The sequence below is a fragment of the Antrostomus carolinensis genome, unplaced genomic scaffold, assembly GCF_000700745.2.
Source record: "Antrostomus carolinensis isolate BGI_N321 unplaced genomic scaffold, ASM70074v2 scaffold32035, whole genome shotgun sequence".
NCBI classification, from domain to species: domain Eukaryota; kingdom Metazoa; phylum Chordata; class Aves; order Caprimulgiformes; family Caprimulgidae; genus Antrostomus; species Antrostomus carolinensis.
Window position 1 is genome coordinate 19341 of NW_010316246.1, and position 14597 is coordinate 33937.

The 14597-nt window shown below is 40.2% G+C and overlaps 1 protein-coding gene across 1 annotated transcript; it reads right to left on the reverse strand.

The window, feature by feature from the left end:
- Positions 1-6084: 6084 nt before the first annotated feature.
- Positions 6085-12291, reverse strand: UPK3A (uroplakin 3A). Its single transcript, XM_029085016.1, has 6 exons — positions 12237-12291; positions 11449-11604; positions 8956-9235; positions 7688-7770; positions 7095-7227; positions 6085-6172 (listed from the first exon to the last, which is right to left on the reverse strand). Exons 1-6 carry the CDS (start codon positions 12289-12291, stop codon positions 6085-6087), a joined length of 795 nt encoding a protein of 264 aa, XP_028940849.1.
- Positions 12292-14597: the final 2306 nt, after the last annotated feature.

The following is a 14597-nucleotide window of genomic DNA, read 5'->3' on the forward strand; positions in this document are numbered from 1 at the left end:
ATGTTCTTAGTTAAAACTTGCCTGGGAATACTACTGGGAAACAAGCCAACACACTGATGTCTGAAATGATCTAAATGGTTTTCACTCAGTTCACGGTAGACTGTCAAATTATAACTAGCTTCTAAATCCTTTGAAGGTGTGATGGACATCGAGCAAGGTGTGATGGACACAGACACTGAACTAACCTTTTCCATATAGAGGCGATCTGCTAGAAGTCATAGATGAGGAAAACATTTTCAGCGAAGATCAGAAATGTGTTTGTGAGGGTGGCAATACTTTCCCATTTTTCTTTTTGGTAATGCTCCAATAACTTCAAAACCACCTGTGAATCCAAAAATAAACAGGACAAACATGAAGTACTTGGTGCAGCAATTGAATTTGCAAGAATAGCTACTCTTGCCTTGATGGGTGGGTATAAACTAGAAGGGTGGGGAGTGGATACTTTTGGGAATATGACCAACATAAGATAACCATTCTTGTTGCTGTAATTTTGTTCCTAAGTAGACAGAAAGGCAATGTTGAAAATCAGAGACAACATTAGAGCAAATTCTTTTCCATGCAAATGTGTGATGGACAGAAATCTAGTAAAAGATTAGTACAACATCTCTATTTCCGCTGGTTAGGAAATTATTTCTGCCTCCCCCCAAAAAACCACCAAAACAGACTAAAAAAACCCTGAACAACTTGGACAAAGTGTTTTGCTGTTCATTGACACTTTTCAGGTTGTGTTTTTTTTTTTTTCCCCTTGTGAAAACACACTTCTGATTAAAACAGTATCTTTTGCTAGAATTCTATGTATTGAAAAGTCTTTTTCCAATACTCACATGCTTAAAACTTGGTTCAGGCTCAAACTCTTCATTAAACTGGAGTTCAAAAGTGATAAAAGAACATGTCGAATTAGCCTTATCAGATTCCGTTGTAACTAACTCATAGGCTATCAGTAATGCATGAATTTTTACTGACATTTAAACTGAGAATTCTTCTCTGTGAGCCAAGTTTGAGATAAACCCTGGGGTTCTCCTGTGGCTGCCAAGAGCAGATCCACCATTTCAGTGAGACTGCAGTGTGATGTTCTTCTACAGGACTAGTCCTCGTGAGTTCTAGCTGGGGTCCGGCCAGTTGTGCTGATGCCAGGAGGCGGGAGGAGATGTGGGAGGAATCGTATATTGATAAACTGATTCCAACTGTGCATAATCTTTCAAACCTTAGGCAGATCTCAGTGGGGATGTTTCCTGAGAGAGGGCTGCAGTCCTGAATACACTCTTTTGCTAAGCTATGCTTGAGTAACTGCAGGGAAAATGGACAGACTTCAGTGGATTTGGCTTGGATTATGCTGGCAAGTGTGGAACAGAATCTATCCCAAAGTTACTCACACCATTAAGGAAATAACAACCCATTGTATTTAAATAACTCCTTTCACCCAGAAGGAATTTACAGTGTTTTGAAGAAAATATATAACATTATCCAAAGTCACGATACAACAGCTATTAAAAAAAAAAAAAAATCAAGGGAGAGACTAACTGAATTCAGCTGATGCTTTCTTTTAGCCATAAAGCACCATATGACTAAGGGCAATAATTAAATGTTATGGATCTTGTTTATGAATACTAGCAGCTTTTGAGAATGCAAATTGTATGTACTCTACCCCAAAACATCACCTTTTACAATCAGACAAGATGCTTCCTCCTTTATCTAAGGAATTCTTTAAAAGTACGTGATGTTACTAATGACCAATCAATTAAATAAACTGCAGAATCACTTACTGAATAAAGACAAGGTCTGAAGGCAATGACCTCTTCCTTCACCCTGCCCATGTATTAATTCTGATTAATTATGCATTTGGCCTGGTGAAAGTAGAAGAGAAAAGACTTGTTTGAAGATGCAGAGGGCATTGTCTTCATGATACACCATACAAATGCTTCATGGAAGTTATTACAGCTGGCACAGAAAGGAATCTTTTAGTCAACCCAAGACTCACATAGCCATGTTTTAGCAGCAGTCAGCCACAGGACAAATCAAGCCACACAAGCAAGGGAATGCTTGAAACCACACAAATCTTGTCTAGCTTTTACCCTTTCCCACTTTCCTTCCACAGCCAAGCTCAGGTAGCTCCACAGACAAGTTAGTCACCTAGCTGCAAGTGGACAACTTCAGCTGTCAGCTGTGCTGAATCGTAGTGCAGTCAGTCCATCTGCTAAACAGGCCTAAAGCAGCATTTCTGCCAGGGCTCAGCCTAGAGGGTGCTGGAGCGAGTGATACAAAGAAAACTGCAAGTAATTTGGCTTTCAGTCCTGGATGCCAGAGACTGGGCATTTGAATCTCAACCTGGAGCATGGGTGAAAATACGAGCAATAACTTCAACCCTAGCACTAGTTTTTCTGCAGTGAAGTTTGTATTGTTCATTAATTTCTGCCTAGAGAAATACCAGGACCTGAGTAAAAGATACCAGTATACAACTGCACTCTTGGAAACTTAATGCTAGTAGGGTTACATTTGTCTCTAGTGCAGAGCAGCAGGCATGGGTCAAAGTCTTCTTAGAGCTTCTATTGAAAAAGAGATCTCAAGTTCAACTTGAGAACAATTATCACATGTAATAATATTTATCATATTGATAAAACCTAAGCACAACCTTGAAGTCTTATTTATAAGGACTTCAGTAGTGGTTCCTGGACTCTCTCCGTAAATGTGATTTTTGTCTTTATTTTCTACCACATAGCAGCACTTGCAATCAGAGTTTTCAATACGTTTTGCAGGGCTGTTGAAGGAACAACTATCATTCAGTTCCCAAAGCAACAACTAGGTATAGCTGTACACCACCTAGAAATCACCTAGCAAATGTCACTGTTCATTTTTGTCTTATTTCTGTTGATGCTTTTAATGTAAATACATGTAAGGCTTGGGAACTTTTTGTTTTATCCATACATATAACTTTGTTCAGTGTGGCAGGCTTACTGTGAAAGGCATATCTGAACAAAAATACAGACAAGGTTGGCAACTTTGTCTGAACAATTCCTGAAAAAGCCTGTTGTGGATTTCTGCACCCCCATTCCTTCCAAAATTAAGCAGGGCCCCCTCAGCATTTCTGTTTCTTAAGTCTATGTACTAAAGAAATGCTGTTAATGGTTGATACATTTTATTTCCCTGCTGATGGCATGGGGGTTGGAACTAGATGATCTTTAAGGTCCCTTCCAATCCTAACGATTCTATGATTCCATGATTTCTTGTGCATGAGCAGGGTAAGAGTCGGGACATACTTCTGACAGACTCCAAACAGGAATTTCCATACCCTTTCTTCAGCAAGGAGTCAGAAGTAGAACAGAAAAAAGACAGTATTTAGATCAATGGAAACACCATATGGAGAGGCAGAAGTAGTTGTGACCCTGTTCTGCTATTTATCATGACTGTTATTTTGTCTGGTCACAGTCCTGAAATACAGTTCACAGCATAATGAATGGGTACTGACATGCAAGATGTTGTGAAAACTTAAAGCTGCTCCAAGCCTTGTTCTCCCTGTCTAAAAGCAGGGTTGCATAGAAAAAATAGTTTGAATTGTCATTTTCAACAAAATATTTCAACGGAAAATTTTGATAAAAATCATAAGTTAGAGTGAGTTTCTCTTCCTTCCCATGTTCTTTCAGAAAGAAATGTCCAAAGATCTGAAGCTGGTGAAAGGCAGAATTCTTTTTCACACAAACTTTATGAACAAAGTTCTGAAAAGCTAAAGTGAAAAAACCCAAAGCTTGTATGCTCAGCAATATAGGAACAACTGAGACAGTTACTTCTGCTTTATTTGTATGGGGAAAAGCACCTTGAAAAATAATCCATTTGATATTTTTCCATAAAGAAATGAAGTTTAAGTTCTTTCAAATGAAAACCCTAAGAGAAGTACAAGAAGAAATACAAGATAATCAACTAGGCCCATTAGCAGGATTAGACTGACTAAAATCAGTTATCTGTTGAGAGACAAACTGCTTGATGTGAATGTCTTAATAGATACTGTCAGAAAACAGACTGGATTATTCTGGTGCTGTGTTGTAAATGACAGCTGTATGTGCTGGCATACAGTGTCAAGCAACTTCATTAAACAAAATGGAGGAGAACTTATTCCAGTAATAGAATTAACTGATATGGCATCCAATATACCACATTGGCTGGCTGCAGGTGAAAGGGTGCTTATTTGGCTTCATTAATTTTACTGATCCTACTGTTGGATAGCCTGTCATTCCACTGAGTCCAGAGCAAGGAGTTAGAGCCCTCTATAGCAGTGAAGTACTACTTTGCCTTTACAAAGGAGGCAAACATTCCAAGGATCTTTCATGTACTCTCATGTCCAGCATTGCACACCTGCAATTCATACTCTTTTTTTCTTCAAGTATCCATTGCTTACAAGTTAGTACCCAATACATGAATGAGAAAGCACCTCAGAACAGTGTTTTGAGCAGCCTGTAAGGCAGAAAATTACAGGGAAGGCACCAATGGCCAAAAACTGGGAAAATGTAATTCCAGGTACTTCAGCATCCATTTCTAGTCAGAAGGCACAGCATCCATCTCTCCCTTAAAGTGCTTTCTCTCTTCTCCCCAACCAGCCCTTGTGTAGCTGGAACCAAGACGGTGAGCAGGCAGGCTGCAGTTAGAATACCCAGACACCAGGAGCTTGTGTGTGAATCTCTTGGGCCTAAATCCTGAAGTTTAAAATAGCAAATTTTGCAGTCACCAAGCTACAATCTCAACACTCCATCCTGACAATGTTTAACTTTACACAAAACTTCTTAATTTTCATAATATGAAGATGAGAAGACCCACTCCCTGAAATAAGAATCAGTGTAAGATCACCCAGTCATGACAGTGATAGTGAACTACCTATGTCAAAAAAGAATCCTTATTTATTTATATTCTGAGACAGTTCAACAAATTTACTGATAAACTAAGAAAACATTAATAATAACCAGTGACAGCTCTATGCTTATCAGAGGTGCTTGCTACAATAGGACAGTTACTTATATGTACTCTAGAGGTATAATGTAGGGCTTTGAAGTTAGATCTTCCTCAAGTCTTTTGTAGAGACAAAACTGTATAAAGAAGTTGGCATCAATGGAAAAATGCATTATATAACTCAAACCTGAGTTATTTATTTCTAATAAATAGATTATTATTTATAATTATTTATTATAAATAAAGATTTATTTATAATAAGATTTATTTGAAAGATTTATTTCTAATCACTGACTGAGATCATAAAATGAAGGAAGAGAATTACCTCGGAAAACAGATACTAAGATGCAAAGAGTGCTGGCTTGCTGCTGCATTAGGTAAAGGTCAGAAATGAGGCTAAGCCAGGCAACAGTGAATATACTCATATTTCCCACTAAAGCAGTATCTCCCCTTTACTATCCCACCAACAAATTAGAGAGCTCAGAAAGAACACACCTTCTTTGAAGGAATTTTGTTGGCTTTCATCCTTGCAAAGCTGTGCTGTTTGAGGATTTTTAAGTATTTGAGATCAGAATTGCTCTTCTACATACATGGCAATTGGAACTTGCTTTCTTTTAGAGAAGGAGAGGTAAAAGTGGAGTTCTCATGACACAAACAGTGACTAAATCATCAGGAAGCAGCAGCAGCTCCCTGCTGTCTACCTTTTAATCCCTCGTTTTCTCAAATAACAGCTTTTTCTAAAGCAGCTTGGTTTTCTATAGAGAAAAGTTGAGACACAAATGGCTACTTCATATTCATCTCATCATAAGAAGTCTGCAGTAATGCTTACTCCAGCTGAGATGTATACAGTAGACAGCCTCTGATCATACCACTGAAGCTGAAGGATCTCGTGAAGGTTCTTTCTTCAGTCTGGGCATTTGATTTGTGCTATACAAGGCAATTAACTAAGTCAAATCTCATTTGGACAGGATATCATATACTGCAAGACTTAAAAAAATGTTGTCCTTATTTCATATGTGCCATTCATCTTCAGTGGCTTGGTTGTGTCCTGTAGCTTGCCTTGGACTAGCACTGAGTAGAACACACAGTCCAGTAGGTCTCGCACATGTAGCAATTCGGTTGCATTTCCACCCTGGACTTGAATCAGCTTGTTCACTCAGAGCTTAACTGTGGCCTCGGTTCACTTTGTTGAATAGTCTGAGACATGCCCCTTGTCTCTCCAGAAGAATCTTCTGATCCCCTAAAAGAGCAAGTGAAAGGCTTACTGAGCTCCAGTAGAGACTGACTGGAGCCTACTGTGACAACATTTTGCAAAGACTGATTGCTACTTAAATCATTTAGCATCAGGGAAGCCCATAGATTATTTAAAATAATCATTTGCAATGCAGTTTTTCCTTTCCACATCTTTAATCCAGTAGAGCTTGGCAGAGCTGACTCAATACAGAGCACTTGCATCATTTTCAAGTGAATGCAAGAAGTGGGTTTTAGCAGACTTGATACCCACCATTTCTAAAATATAGTTAATCCCCTCAAAAGTTCAGTTTAGGAATCAATCGGGCGTCATTGATTTCCCAGGGCAGGGCTCATAGAAGACTAACTGAACTAGTTATACAGCTCCAGCAAAACCCCAATTATTAATTCAAAGGGGTAACTTATTTCTCCTGGGGAGGAGGCAACTAAATTAAAATCAAAGCATTAATTAGGACATTATGTAATCTTTACAAATGCCTGCACTCCTTAAGACAGTTTCCAAACTCCTGAATAGACAGAAAGGTGCTATATGTCAGAAAGAATATACAGGTTTTAAGTATGTGCAACTCTACCGTTTTTGTTGTGGTGTTTTGGGGTTTTTTTGTTGAGTTTTTTGGGGGGATGAGGCAGGGGGAGGCGAAGTTTGGTTGTTCTTCCCCCCAGTAGTCCTTACTAAAGTCTGGCAGCTGGTGAGCTTAAGGCTGTATAATAATTACAAGAGCTTCTGATCTTAGGGAAGATTATGATAAAATAGTTTTTTTCCCATTACCAGCTTCAAAATTTGGAGGACACCATGTGGTCTGTCATCTCAAACAAGACCAGCAAGAGTAGCTTGGAACCACAAGGAAGAAGTCTGGTGACTGAAGGGCTAGGTACTCTTACTAGAAGCTGTGAGATGTAGCAGTACTTACATGACAGCAGAGGACACAGAAGCAAGAAGGCCAGCAAGCAGAAGGAACATAAGAACACTTAGGATCGATGTAATGACGATCATGTCTCCACTCCTTCGACCAGGCCAGGTATCAATTTTCAAGGGAAGTTTAACTAGAAAAGCATGAAAGAATGTTCGTTCATATGATCTACTTTTGATCACGAACACCGCCACCAAATAGGAAAAAGCTGGTAATTTAGGAGAGGCAGACTGATTACTTCTATACCTGAAGCCTTAGATGATTTATGGGAGACAGGTTTAAGACTCAGTATCAGCACTTAGAGTTTATAAGATTTCCTCAGCAGGTTAGCCAGTACGACAAGTATCTGTATTCCTGAGAAATGTCAACAGCACCAAATACCATGACATGCATGAAATCTGAAACTGTACATACAAATTTACCTTTACTTGAAGTACACAAAAGAAGGAGAGAATTATTGCATATTTAAGTCTGCTGCTCCAATATTGAAAGGCTGATAAAACTGTTAAAACTTCAGGAAAGAACTCATAGAGCAACAGTGTCCTAAGGCAACCACACCTACTCAGAATACCTGAGCAAAGCCACAAACTTACCTTTTCTGGTTTTAATTGGATCAGACCAGAGAGTTTGGTCTTTCATGATACCTTCAGTGCTATCTACCAAAACGTATTTAAACCTGTGGGGAAAAAGTGTTAAATTAGGTATTTCAAATTTGAGCTTCCTTACTAACATTTTTAAGCTACTGGATTAGCTGGTGAGACTTCAGGCTTTGTCAAAGCATTGGATGGAGATAGTGAAAGGTAACTTACTTTTTCCAGAGACCTTATAACGAACAAATAAAATTAATAATGGAAAAGTGTTCTGTGCTATGTAATGCACAGTTTGCACTTTGTTCTTGTGAGCTTTCCAACAACAGTTTTTTGCAGGTTGCTATTCCCTGTTGTGAAGACTCTCATTATTTAGGACAACCAAAACAGTTGGTTTGATTTCCATATGGAAGTCAAAGATTTTGTCCAACTATAGAGATGCTTGGACTGTTCCATGCTAGAGGAGAGCACTGAAGAGACAGGACAACATCAGATTTGGCAAAGAAATTAAGTTTCTATTTCACAACACCTTGAGTTTTCAGAAATGTCCTGAGGAGACAGAGAAGGTGAGACACTTTTTGCAAAACTAAAAGCCCATAGTATTTTGTTTCAGAAGGAGATTAGGTCTCTGCAGCACATACAGCTCCATGTGACTGCTGCTTCTACTGCAGCTTTTAAATAGCTGGCAACAGCAAAACAAGTGTCAGAGTACCTGAATTCCCCAGATGGTCAGCTTCCCCAGACATCAGGGGTCAGGAAAGTCTGCAAGTGACCTGGCCCTCAATGTGCAGTCTGTAGTCACATTAGGGGCTTCCTGGAGCTGGAGACCAAGGAGAAATTTGGTGCCCTAGAATCCCATCAAAACAAAGCAAGCAGTGCCAGGTCTGTGTCTGCGATTTGGCAGAATCATCTTATGCAAAATAAATGGCAAATAATATCAACATAATTTTCCAGTCAAAATCCTTTTCTACCAGTAGTTTCTAATCAGATACTCTCACTGGATTACCTACTCCAACATCTGTGTAGATCCAGCAGTTAACACATGAGTTTTCCTACTGATCCATGAATTTAACTCAATAGAGCTCACCATTGCTAGAGCACCATCTGTGCGAGTCCAAAGCCAAGCCACCTTTGCAACTACTCCTGTAGTAGAGCATTTCAGTTAGGGACTGGTAATTCACATCATACCACTACAAAGGAACATAACTGACTTGATTTTGTTTCCTACTATATTTTAAGAGCAGGAATCACCATGTAAGAAGTAAGAATTATACCTGTAAGTTGTGTCTGGTGCAAGAGGTGGGTTACAGACAGCTAGGAAGTTTGGGTCATACAAACAAGTCGCATCATCTCCAACTCTGAAGAGGTATTGTTTCAGGACATCAGAAACTTGGTTGACATCTCCTACATCAGCAAGCTTGGGAGGCGATGCACAGTTGGGTACATTGAACGAGGCAGCCTTGTAAGGTCCAAGCTGCCCCCCGCTTGTTTGTTGGAACGTTCTGTTGAGTGGTTTGCTGTTGTTGTCGGTCACCAGGGAGCTTATTACACTTGCTGCAGGAGAGATGATTTTTAACACGGCTGTCAGAACTAGTTCACTTTGTATTTACTTGGAAACTTGCTCTTCTACCCCAGAACACCCAAAGGGGAAACAAAAAATCTGCTACCAGTTTGGCTGTGTAGTAATCCTGTCCCTTCCTCCTCATTTGTTGATGAAGCTCTTTACACTTGTCCCTCAGAAACTGAAGGATCCACAGCATATCTCTTAGTAGCCGCTCTCCCAAAATTCCTCTTTCCCAAGGAAGATCTGATGAAATGGGGAGGAGGGTGGCAAAAGCCACTCTTCCCCTATGTCACACATGATTCCAATAAATATCCACTGAATTCTGCAATTTCAGATTTGATAGCCAAGGCAGGGTTCCTATATAGTCACAATTCACCTGTCTCCTGGACCCTTAGAGCTCTGGTCACACAAGAGCTGCATCTCCCAGAACCAGACAGTGTGCAGACCAGCTGCATGAGCAGATGCGGTATCTACATTTCTGTCCAGCCAGGCACGTCACAGCTTCCAGACAGTGTGCCACAGAAAGTCTGAAAGTCCTCACAGCTTCAAGCAAAGCATGGAGCTGTGCCCAGCCCTACAGCATACTTTGGAAGCTCAGTTCCAGCTCTCAAACCTTTTCTGCTGCAAAGCCAAGGCACAAGTCCCAACAAATGCTCCTAAGTTCTGCAACTGTGGGTTAATTTTTTTGGGAGCCCCCTCCAGCTGTTCAGTGCTGTCAGCAGCAAAGGACCAAGTTTTCCTAAAGCTGCGGTATATTGGGAATTACTTTGTTTGGAAGCCTTCTGCTGTGCTGCTGTAGCAGCGCTTTTGAAACCTTCAGCTTTGTAGAATGCTGACACATTTCCTTACCAGCAAAGAGGAACATAATGCGTTAAGAAAATTAAGTTCTTTTTAATTTCCCTTCTCCCTGCTCCAGGAGACATCCAAAGGTGGGCATCCAATGTGCTCCTCAGCAGACCAGAGACAAATCCAAACAAAATTCCTCCCAGCCTGCCATGTAACAAGTTTGCATCTGCTTGCCTTAAAAGCAGCTGAAGAGATTTCTCTATAAAACCTCTTGTATAGATTTACCCATCTGTGTAGGAAGCTTTTGCCACAGAATCTGTAGAAGATGGAATGGCTGATGTACTTTCTAACACAAAACATCAGCTACATTTGCATATTTGCAGGTGTAACTAGGCCATCAGGTCAGTGTAGGCTTTGATATAATTATAGTGCACTTGTAGTCTGTTTCAGACACATAAAGATGTGTATTTCACTCATGAGATGTGTCTCAGAAGGCTGTACATTTACAGTTGTTTATGGTAGCTGTATGGAATGGTGTCTCTGGTTACAGCTTCTACCCATCAAAGGCCTCTTCCTTCCACCTTGTCCAAGGTGGCAACAATCAACAGTGGAAGTTTTAAGACTTTTTTGTCTGTTGGCCAATTTCACTACTGCCCCCTTCAAGATCTCTTCTCTGTGCCTTTCAGAAAAGGAGGCTGCATGCAGCCTTCAGGGGAGAAGGCAGGATATAAGGAACTAATTTATTTCTGCCAGCTTATAGAGTAGCTCTAGCTGGCATTCAAAAGTCTGCCAGAACAGCAGGAAACAGAGAAGGCAACTCTTGGTCACTGCCAGCAATGTTTCCTTGCCAAACAGTTATGAAATTCATTTTATGAATGAACCCATGGGCTAGGCATCTTTGACTACAAGTCTAACATGACTTGCCTTTGTCTAAAATAAATAAATTTAAAAAATTTAGTCCTTGTAGGGCTGGCTACCATAACTATGAAGGAAACAGCAGCAGTTACCCAACTTCTCTCAGAAGATTTACTTAGAGAAATTCAGACTTTTATGCAAGGCATTTGTGTTTAGACAAAGATAAGTTATCAGACTGTGGACCACTTGGTTTCATTAGCAAGATTTGGGCAAACCTTTATAGCTGATAGTGCTGCTCCACACCTACTGGGAGTCAGCTAGCAGAGTACTAACCCTCGTTATTGTTAATCAGCCCCATTGAAATATTATAGTAATTTTATTCTATTGTATAATGATACCCTAGAGAAAACTGAGACCAGAGGCTCAGCTTGCACACAGCTTGCAGCTACAGATTTTTCTCTCTTCCCCCATTCAGACCAGCTCCCATCAAAGAGTGAAGAATTGCATACAGTGCCCACATCATATTGTTATCTTCTGGAGAGGCATAATGCTGGATCCTCACCTGATTCCTTCATTGCATACAAGTAGATGACGTAAGACTTATTTGGATGCAGTGAGCTGTCAAACATACAGAAAGGTTTTTCTATAGCAACTGTAGTAAGAGTGGGATTGTTTGTAGCAAGCTGAGGGGCTGCAGTCTGAGGCTTCAGGCTTTGATCTAGAAAAGAAAGTTACCAAAAAATTGTACCAAAAAAGCCCCAAAAAACTTTCTCCTCTGCCCCTGCAAGCTCTGACTCAAAAGGGAGGATCTGGCAGTGTGAATAAACAGCATTAAAGCATAAAGGGGGATGTGAACTGCAGCTGAGCAGGAAACGACCTACCTGCCCTGTGAAAGTCTGAGACTTAGGGGTTTTGCTTTCATGCAAAACAGAGAACCCAAGCATTTAGGGAGGGAGATAAGAGATGTTTTTCCTCAAACATATGGATCACATCACCTCACAAGGACAAAGGCAAAGCCTCATTATAGGGGAGACTTGAACTTCTGTCTTTTATGGCCTCATGTACAGCCTACCCCCTCCAGTGGGAACACAGTCTTCCAGCAGAATGCACAAACTTGTAGAATAGTTTGGGTTGGAGGGGATCTTAAAGATTATCTAGTTCCACCCCTGCTACCATGAGCAGGGACACCTTCCACTACATGTTTAAAGCTCTAAATTCCCCTCCCAACACACATCCTACAGAGTTAACAGCTAAGACAAAATAAAAAACTATAAGAGAAACAGACATGGAAGAGGTGCAAAGAGAGGAGCAACAAAAAAGGAGAAGAGACTGTAGATAGATGCATCTTACCTGCACACAGCTGCCCCAAGCAGCAGAAGGCTAATACAACCCAATGGCTGCACATGCTCGAGCCCTCCAGAAACCTGTCACAAAAGGAAAACAATGCTGGGAGGCAGCCCCTGCTGAAGAGCTCCCACATCCACTCCCTCTCTGAAGTCAACCACACCTGCACCTTTCCACAAGGTCCCTGTGGCTGGGAGCTGCCTACCCCCTCAGCACCTCCCTATATGCTTATGGCCCCTCCTGCTCAGGTGTCACCAGCCCTCCCCCAGCTATCATCTGCTACCAGGTGAGGAGGGGTGTTGCAGCTTTGATTTCCACCTGATTTTGGGCACCAGTGTAGTTCTCAGCACTGCTATGGGTGCAAAGACAGTTTTTCCCCACCTGTTTCATGGATAGCTCGCTTTGTTCTTTACTTTCTTCTGTCTAAAAGCTTTTGAAATCTCTCATGTAGGGAAAATTTGGGACTGAATATCTGAACCCTGCATCATGGATGGTTCTGACTTAGAGCTCTAAATTTGGGCAGCCTTAACAGAGGTTACAATTGCCTTCTGAATTGTAGTTCCTAGTTTACATCCTGAAAAACATAAACCTTCTGGTTAACCCTGATGTGATTCAAGGCAACTATATGAAGAGTAAAATACTGGGAAATCTGAATTTGAGCTGTTGTACCAAATCGTTCAGCTGAGAATATACCTGATGAGAAATTGCTATTATGGATGGTCTATTACATCAGAGCTCAGACTACAAAATTATTTATCACCCACCTAAAATAGGCTGAGGAGAAAAAATAAGTATCAGCAAGTTTTTACAGAATTATTGGAGCTAACATGATATCACTGCAGCAACTCCAGATTTATACTAGTATCACTATAGTTACATCACCAAATCCATCTCCTTTGTGGATATGCCATAGGCCCCAGAAATCTGTTTGAAATATGTAATCAAATGATTATAATGCAATTTCCTCCCCATATGTGTCTCATTTTGTTTCAAATTCTGCACATCATCTTCAGGGTATTTGGTTGGACTTTTTTCTCACACTACTTTTGAGAGAGAATAGTGAATGCAGGAGTTAGTTACCCTAGATTTGCACTGCTATAGAATACGGATTGTATTACTCCTCACTCTACAATGCACTCTAAGCCTGTGCTGGCATAAGCACTTAGGTTGATCAGGTTAAGCCAGAAAAGATCTTACTTACTCTTCTGTCTTTTATTCCTAGGAATCTGATTTTTAACATTTACACTATGGGTTTTAGTTGTACAAACTTGATGCTGATCTGCTCAAGAGTGTTTTTAGCCCTTAAAAAATATAATAATGCACAATAATTGTAAAGTTTCTGACTCCACAGTACAAGAGCTTAAGAACTACAAGATCTCTTTCTCCATTGTAAAATCAATACTTTCTCCAAACAGTGATTCCTGTAAAATCAGATCCTGGATTCTTTAGACAGGTGAGCCTTCCAGAGCAATCAGCAGTGGCTTTTTCATTTTGTTAAGACAGAAAATAGACACATTATTTACCTAATTAAAAAAAACCCAAACAAAACACCAGTACATATGGGATGGCAGAAAAAAAGAAATATTGTCCTTCATGGCATGCAAGCCACTTGCATGTGCTACAAAATACTCTCCATGTTTTACAGGAAGCGCTGATCCCTCATTTGCTTTCTAAAGAATTAAACAGACAACAGAAAAAAAAATCCATTTTGAAAATAACCAGATTAAGGCCTAGAATCACAACAGATTTTTTGGTTTAAAGGTACCAATTATATTTTTAGATTCACAGCCATCAAACAATAAATTCAGCACTTATTACTCAGGCAAAATTCTGCATGACCTTCTTGGAGTCTTGCCTGGATGAAGAGCGTGGCAAACTGCTCCTTGAGCTACAGGCCATTGAAACTGTTACTCAGGTGATTAATTTTACAACAGCCAGGCGTACGTCAGTAGAGCTGCTCATCACAGAAAGTTAATCACCTTTCAGAGTGGTTACAGGATGACAATTTTAGCCATTATTTTTCATGAGGCTATTTTTTTTAAGCTATCATGATTTACTTGAGTACAAGGCCATCTTGTGCTCTGGTGGAATTTAAGGGGGGATAGCATTGCCTGTGTTGCGAGATTTTAAAATTGTTGGGTTCGTTCCATGCTCAGAAGAATCTCAAACAAAGGTAGAGAATTAACATGACAATAAACTCTCTCAGCTCCATCTGTGCTGGCAGATGTGTCCTAAATTAGGACCAGATCTCATCCTTGCTTGCACTTGTGTAAATCCATATTAACTCCACTGAAGTCAGGAGAGCTGGTCTGGATTTAAAGGATGTTACTCTGAAGAAATTTAATTTTTATATATATATATATATAA

Bases quoted from the DNA above. Each gene is read 5' to 3' on its own strand.
- UPK3A (XM_029085016.1), bottom strand. From the start codon at position 12,291: ATGTGCAGCCATTGGGTTGTATTAGCCTTCTGCTGCTTGGGGCAGCTG. The intron at 7,771-8,955 runs GTATAATTCTTA...TTTTCCCCACAG, and splicing joins GCACCAGACACAACTTACAG to GTTTAAATACGTTTTGGTAG. The intron at 7,228-7,687 runs GTAAGTTTGTGG...ATGCTTTTCTAG, and splicing joins TCCAATTAAAACCAGAAAAG to TTAAACTTCCCTTGAAAATT.